The sequence below is a fragment of the Melozone crissalis genome, unplaced genomic scaffold, assembly GCF_028551555.1.
Source record: "Melozone crissalis strain CALT ecotype California unplaced genomic scaffold, PUWL_Pcris_2 ptg000072l_1, whole genome shotgun sequence".
NCBI lineage: Eukaryota > Metazoa > Chordata > Aves > Passeriformes > Passerellidae > Melozone > Melozone crissalis.
This window is the reverse complement of record NW_026535849.1, coordinates 1,159,246-1,167,009: the sequence shown is the minus strand read 5'-3', so window position 1 is coordinate 1,167,009 and position 7,764 is coordinate 1,159,246. Positions and strand designations below refer to the sequence as shown.

The 7,764-nt window shown below is 48.2% G+C and overlaps 1 protein-coding gene across 1 annotated transcript; it reads left to right on the top strand.

Annotated features, from left to right (window-relative positions):
* Positions 1–6,452: 6,452 nt before the first annotated feature.
* LOC128946029 (olfactory receptor 14J1-like) lies at positions 6,453–7,370 on the top strand (the record flags this gene model as incomplete). The annotated part of the gene is made up of 1 exon (XM_054289971.1): positions 6,453–7,370. A coding segment is annotated over exon 1 (918 nt), but the record flags the coding sequence as incomplete, so codon positions are not given.
* Between the last annotated feature and the right edge of the window lie 394 nt (positions 7,371–7,764).

Here is a 7,764-nt window from a genome sequence, read left to right as displayed (position 1 = left end):
GCGCCTATTCCACCTGCTGCATTCTCCACCCCTTCTCCAGCTCCACTTAATATCCACTCAGGCTCTTCTCCCCCTCCTATTGCTGTCCCTTTACCTCCTCCTAGTTGGGACACAAATGCCTCCTCGCCTGATAAACAGCTATCAGCAAATACACCTGCTGATGGGCAGGAAGTTCAGGGTAACCCAGATATCCCGCAAAGTAGTTTGGCATCTGAAGATGGACCATACTGTAGCACCAGATCCAAGACCTCCAAGGCGGAGAGACTCTTTCCCCTCAGAGAGGTTCCTATGGGAGGAATAGCGGGAGGTGTTGGCTTTGTGAATGCTCCCCTAACTGCTTCTGAGGTGAGAGGATTCAAGAAAGAGTTGGGGCATTTAGTGGAGGACCCAGTGGGCATAGCCAACAAAGTGGAACAATTTCTAGGTCCAAATATCTACACTTGGGGGGAGATGAATTCCATCCTGAGTATATTATTTTCCCCAGAAGAGGTCCGGATGATAAGGGCGGCTGGCATAAGAATATGGGAGAAAGATAACAGTCCAGGACCCCAGGTGCCATCAGGTGAACAGAAATTGCCACTAACGGAGCCCAGCTGGAACCCTAACCAGGAGGAGGGGAGGAAAGCCATGAGGGAATATAGGTCTTTGATGATACGGGGGATCAAAGAGTCAGTTCCCAAAGGAACTAATACCCAATTGGCATTTGAGGGTGCACAAGAGAAGGATGAAGCTCCTGCTGCTTGGCTAAATCGCCTAAGGCGGAACTTCCAGTTGTACTCTAAAATAGACACAGACACCCCAGAAGGTCAAATGCTATTAAAAGTCCAATTTGTTACCAAATCTTGGCCTGATATAAGGAGAAAACTGGAAAAGATGGAAGATTGGCAAGAGAAGGACATTAATGAGTTATTAAAAGAGGCATTGAAGGTGTATTTAAGGAGGGAGGAAGAAAAAGCAAAGGCCAAGGCTAAGGTAATGGTTGCTGTAGCTAGAGAAAGTGCAGAGTGGGCGGGTCCACCACCAGGAGGAGGCAAGGATAGGTCAGTACTGTCAGGTGCAAGAGGGATGGAGACACCTCAAGGCTCTTTGAGAGAGCGACATTGCTATTACTGTGGAGAGCCAGGACATGTCAGGAGGTTTTGTAGAAAGCTCAGTCTCCATGCGGCAATAGCCAGGGAACAAGATAATTTAGGGAAGATCCTTAGAGGTGACGATTAGAAGGTCAGGGGCTTTACACTATAGGGGACCCAATGCAACATCTAGAAGAGCCCCTTTGTAAACTTTGAAGTGGGACCCCTAAATTAAGAATTTGAATTTTTGAGTAGATACAGGAGCAGATAAGTCCTGTCTCAACAAAGTAACATCCGAAGTTAGACAAAAAAACAGCTAGGTAGAAAGGATATCCAGTAGCACCAAAACTGGCGAGTAATACTTAGCTTGTAATAAGTGATGTGAAAGTAAAAGGTACCTTTTTTGTTGTCTTGTTGTGTGTATGAGAGTGAGTCACAAGCAAAGTCAGCCTCAACTTCCCGGGCAGGTGGGACGGGAGCAGTGGAAGTGTGTGTGTGTATGTGTGACCTGCAAACGAGACTAGTGCTCCTCAGGTGTGTGAGGGAGCCGTAGCTGTAAGAGCGTGAGTGACACACAGACAGCCTAACTGGTGAATGTGCACCAGAGGCAACCAGAGTCAGGGCCCTTCCAAGAGGCCCAGGGATACTGAGACCTGTGGGCCAACCCCAGGGTGAGAGGGGGCTACAGGGGCCTGTGATTTTCTAGCAATAATGATCCAGTTTGTGTCTTGAGGGTGTGAAGGAATGTGTGAGAGTGAATATAGACAAATTAGAATAGAAGTAATGTAGATTGTGCATTATAAGTTTTACCACATTTCCTTAGAGGGAAGTGTATTGTGTAGAAGAATGGTGTAAGAAAAAAACCCCAAAAATTTAAGTGTAATGGGTTGAAAGAAATATTTAGGCTCTAAGTGAAAGTAAGAAACAGAAGCAAGAGATAAATAAGATCTTGAAAAATACAACAGAAAACCAGTGAATTAAATACACAGAGATATAAGAGAATAAAAGTACTTTGGGAGTTAAGTTAGATAACAGAAATACAACTCCTTGCAAAATACAGAGTATGTAGAAGTTGATGAGAGAAACATTCAAACTATGGAAAAAGAGAAGTTAAGCAATAACATTAAACAGAGAAACTGAGTTTTGATAGAATCATAACATAGCAGACCATTAATGCCTGTGTTTGAAAGCCCGTTTCAGGTACTCTTCATTACTAATTCGACTGTGCAGACCAAAAGAAAAAGGTTGGACTCACATCACTCTCACGTCCTGGCATTGGACCAGGATTCAACACCAGTTTTTTTCTCCCTCTGGCATTCTGGCATTGGACTGGACTGCACCCCATTCTCCTCCTGGCATTGGACCAGGATTCAACATCAGGTTTTTTTTTCCTCTGGCATTGGGCCAGAGTCCACACCACTCACCCGCGGGCACTGGATAAGGATTCATCTGCTTCACCAGTTAAATCACCTGAGTATACTGTGGTAAAAGGACCAAAGGATTTAAAGTTGACTCTCAGATGGAAGAGTCAAAAAGACTAAACTGTGTGGGAAAAAAAAAATTGGTATCAGAGTTCTAATATTGCTTAAAATGTTTCAAAACTGTTTTGTGTAAACTATGTTAGTAAAAAGTTTAAGACTGTAAATAAGTAATTCTGGTTAAGTTCCCCAATTTATTTCTAAAGACTCCAGGTTAATCCTCTACAGAACACTCCCCTGGGAGGGGAAACCAGAATTGGTAGGGAACAGACCAAGAGAGGTTTAACCAGAGAAGCGGGTAGAAGGGACTCTAAAGAGCTTGGAAGCTTTTCCTCAGTAAAATTCCCCAAGAGGCAAGGCTGGGTGGGCAGGCTGTGCAAGATGACCCATACCAGACTCTTGGGAAGGGTAGTACTGATGGCTCTGATTGCTGGTGGTGCTCTGGGAAGCCCAGCTGAGCGGCGCAGTGAATGCTACCAACCCCTCTATGAGAAGGAAGTGAGCTCCTTGTTGAGAGTCCACATCAGTTCTGACCCTGATCGTGTTAACCCCTCCCAATTGGTCCTTTATCAGAAAAATAAGAGAGTGTATTGGAGAGCATACAATACTGCCACTTTTAGGCAGCCACTCCTAGGAGAGTGTACTATAGGGGAAGCCTGGTTATGCTTTGAATGTGATGCTGCTGAAACAAGCTCAGCAGATCTAGTAAAAAGCAAAGAAATGGTGAAATGGTAAGAAAAATTGTTTGTTACAAGTATTTATATGAGTGTACTGGAAAAGAGATAGACCCCTTTTGGAACACATTTCAGGGGAGCCCTAAACCCCTAGGTTTAATCTCGCCTGGCAGCTGCATTGCTAGAGTGATAAAACCAATTTTCTTATTACCCAAAGAAACTGGATCAAGTTTGGGAGTTCCTATATATAATGATTTGAGAGAAAATAAACAGAACCGGGAAAGTGAAATAGAAATTGAGAAAATCCAAAATTGTAAAAGCCAAATTCGAATTCCAATTTCTATGTTAAATAAAGTAATCCGCCTCCAGGAAGTATTAAGAATAAAGAATTCAATTATTAGGAACATTTCAAACGAAATAAAAAGATTAACATGTGTAAATAATGAAGAACAAACTCCTACACTTGATTCCAGTGGGTGGGAGAACCTGGAGATTTTCAAAAAGGATGTATGGGAAAAGGTAGTTTTTCTCACTGTGTGTGTACTTGGAGGATTGTTTTTTTTTACTATGCTTATTTATCTGTCTTAGTAGAATAGTACTTGCCGTGCAGACCAACCTGAAGAAACCAAGGAAAGTAACAAGGTTAAGTAACCAGGATTACCAAAGTGCACAAGAGATTTATAGTAGATTCAAAACAAAAAATTGTGAGTTGATGTGAGCTTAGAATTTAAGCTCGATCAAAGAAAAAGAGGGGGGACTGTTATGAACAAAATTCGGGTAATATTTTTTTTGTGAGAAAAAGTTACAAAAAGGCAGCCAGAGCACGGTAGCTGCCCAAGTTCTTCGTGTTTTGTTATTGTAATCACGGGTCGTTGTTGTTAATGGTTGTTTTTGTATTAGTAAAAGCCCTGGCTGGGGCGAGTTAATGGCCCTCCTCAGACACAGTGAAGGGTGGGGACCTTCCCAAACTGTAAGGAGAAGGGACCTGGAGGGGGGGGGCTATGCAAAGTGACTCCAAGACCACAATGCAGCATGGGTCCCCCGCTGTACGGAGAAAACCCCAAAACAACGAGCCACCTAAGAGTTGAGAGACTGGAGTGATGTCTAGACGTGAGGAGCCGAGTGCTGAGCCTGCAGAGATGCGGAACACCTTCGGACCCTCTCGCCCTGACCACGAGAGACGACCCCGGCGGTGAGACCAGGCCGACTGAGTGGGAGGGGCACCATCTGACGGGGATCAGCAGGCCCTAAAGGCTCCCACGAGGACGTGATCCCCAGCTCTGCCCCTTGTGGACAGAGCTGTGCATATCCTCCTCCTCTGAGTCGCCTTGGGAGAGACGACGGATGCTGCAGACCTGCCGAGCTACCCAATCCTGAGCTGATCACTTTTAATAAAGGCATTAAAAAGGAGAAGAAGTCTCCTGGCCCTTGTTTATTTCATCAACCTTAATAAATTGTTGAAATGAGGAGCTGGATGTGCCCTTTCCCACTGGGACACCTGGAATCTTCCAATAAATGTCTGGGTTTTACTTTACTGTTCTAACACTGTTGCAAAGGGTTTTTTTTCTCTTTGGATTATAGACAACAGGGGAATGAGAGAAGCAGAACAGGAATTGTAATCCCAGAATCACAGAACATTCTGAGTTGAAAGCGACACACTGGATCATACAACTAATGTATGAACATTTACAGGGACTGCAGAACTGTATATTAAGTTGGTCAGTCTCTCTGCTGGGAGCCTCCCAAAGGGCCCTCAGCCACTCCTCAGCCCTGGACAGCAGCAGCATCTCCTTTGCAGGGCCCAGCAGGGCTCTCCTGAGCTGCCCCTGCCCAGCTGCACACAGAGCCTGCCCCAGCCAGGGCCCTGCACACAGGCTGGTTTTTGTAGGGCCCCGGCCAGGGCACACAGGCTGGGATGGGTTCTGTGAGCGCTGGCAGGGACAAGGCTCCTCTCAGGAGGGAATGTCCAGGCCCAGGGATATGCTCAGGGAAGGAGAGGGGGCTGAAGAGAGCAGTTCTGGGGGCAGGAGGGCACTGTTGGTATGTGGGAGGTGCTGGGCACAGCTGGGCACGGAAACACTGTCCTGAGTTCCCGGCTGTCTCTGCCCTGCCCTCTCAGGCACAGCACCACAACATCTTCTCTTGGTTCTGCCCTGCCCTGATATTGTCCCTGTTATCTGCTGCTCTCAGGGAGGCTCTGGCAGTTGCAGCAGCTGAGTCAGGCACTGCCCTTGGCATTCCTGTCAGACAGGGCTGTCCATGGGAATGGATAGTCCAAGCTTCCCTGGCACCTGTGGGGCTGTGGGCAAAGCAGTCCATGGGAAAGGGGAATGAGCTGAGCCCCCTCCCTGAGATCCCATCATGGGCGCAGCCAGGGATCTCTTTGCTGTGCCCTTCCAAGCTCTGAGCTGCCCTCCTGGGTGCAAATCTGTGCCAGAGTCTCTGGGAGTTCCCTGAATGTCCCACGGGGAAGGGCAGAGCTGCCAGAGCTGAGGAAATGCTGCTGAGTTTGCCAAGGGAGCCGTGAGCGTCCTTGGCACAATGGGGTGCAGAGACCTTGCCCAGAGACCTTTAGAGAGGGTGAGACATTCAGGGATCCCTCTGCTCTGGGCAGGGTCTGGTTTATCCCAGGGTGACCCGGCAGTGTGATTTTGCTCTGATTGCAGCCAAAGGTGCAAAGCCAGGGCAGTTGGGAACAAGCCCATCCAGCCCCTCACCTTCCCTCAGCCACAGGGAATCCTTTGCCTTTCCCATCTCTCAGTGGCAAACTCTGAGTGCAGCAGGAATGCTGGGGATTTCTGACCTCAGAGAGCCAGGAACGATGTGTGGGTAGGAAAACAATTCCTAAAACCAACTCCTGCCATCCATGTCCTATAGAAATGGGAGTGCAGATGCTACCAAGCCTTTCTGCATTCAGAGTGATTCCCCTGAAAAATCCTAAATATCCAGCCTTGTCCCTCTGCCCCATGGCCACAAACCCAGGGCAGTGGGGCAGGGATGGTTCCTTGAGAGCCCCCATGCACAGATGTGGCTGCTCCTGGCACACTCAGCCAGCACAACTGGAGCTGAGGCAGGGACCTGGGTGAAGGTTTTCCCAGAGCAAGAAGAAGGCTGGGTGAGTCCCAGTGCGACAGTCTGCAGGTAATGGATCAGGTTTGGCTCCAAGCAGCCTCTCGTGACTTGTCACTGTTCTTTCTCCATGAACAGGTCCCCATGGCCAGCCCCAGCAAATGTCCAACAGCAGCTCCATCGGCCACTTCCTCCTGCTTGCATTGGCAGACACGCGGCAGCTGCAGCTCCTGCACTTCTGCCTCTTGCTGGGCATCTCCCTGGCTGCCCTCCTGGGCAACGGCCTCATCATCAGCGCCGTAGCCTGCGGCCACCACCTGCACACACCCATGTTCTTCTTCCTGCTCAACCTGGCCCTCACTGACCTGGGCTCCATCTGCACCACTGTCCCCAAAGCCATGCACAATTCCCTCTGGGACACCAGGAACATCTCCTACAAAGGATGTGCTGCGCAGGTGTTTTTCTTTTTGTTTTTCCTCTCAGCAGAGTATTTCCTCCTGACTGTCATGTGCTATGACCGCTCCATGTCCATCTACAAACCCCTGCACTATGGGACCCTCCTGGGCAGCAGAGCTTGTGTCCACATGGCAGCAGCTGCCTGGGCCAGTGCCTTTCTCAATGCTCTGCTGCACACAGCCAATACATTTTCATTGCCCCTGTGTCATGACAATGCCCTGGGCCAGTTCTTCTGTGAAGTTCCCCAGATCCTCAAACTCTCCTGCTCAAATTTGTACCTCAGGGAACTTGAGCTTCTTGCATTTTCCTTCTGTTTAGGCTTTGGTTGTTTTGTGTTCATTGTTTTCTCCTATGTGCAGATCTTCAGGGCCGTGCTGAGGATCCCCTCTGAGCAGGGATGGCACAAAGCCTTTTCCACCTGCCTCCCTCACCTGGCCGTGGTCTCCCTGTTTATCAGCACAGCCACATTTGCTCACCTGAAGCCCCCCTCCATCTCCTCCCCATCCCTGGATCTGTCAGTTTCAATTCTATACTCGGTGGTGGCTCCAGCACTGAACCCCCTCATCTACAGCCTGAGGAACCAGGAGCTCAAGGCTGCAGTGTGGAAACTGATGACTGGATGGTTTCAGGGACATTAAACTGCTGGCCAATTTCTGAAAATCTCTTGTAATAAAAGTCATCTTTGATACTTCTTGTTGGCTTCATTTTGGAGGTTCTTTTTCTTTGTTTTACCTTACTAATCTTTTCCACAAAGAAATGTCATGGTTTGTGGTTTTTCTCATTTTTTTTCTCTCCATCTTCCCTGTGGCCAGAGATTGTGTCAATGAGGGGCTGCACTCTTGGTGGCTTTAATGGAACTAAAGGATCTCGCAGCAAAGTTTTTTTCCAGATATACCCTTGTGTTCCCTTCTCTGGAGCTGCAGCAGCAATGTCTGTGTGCATAGCTGGGGGCAGATCTGTGCTGGCACAGCAGCTCTGGTCCTGCTGGCCACACCATTCCTGATCCAGGCCAGGAGC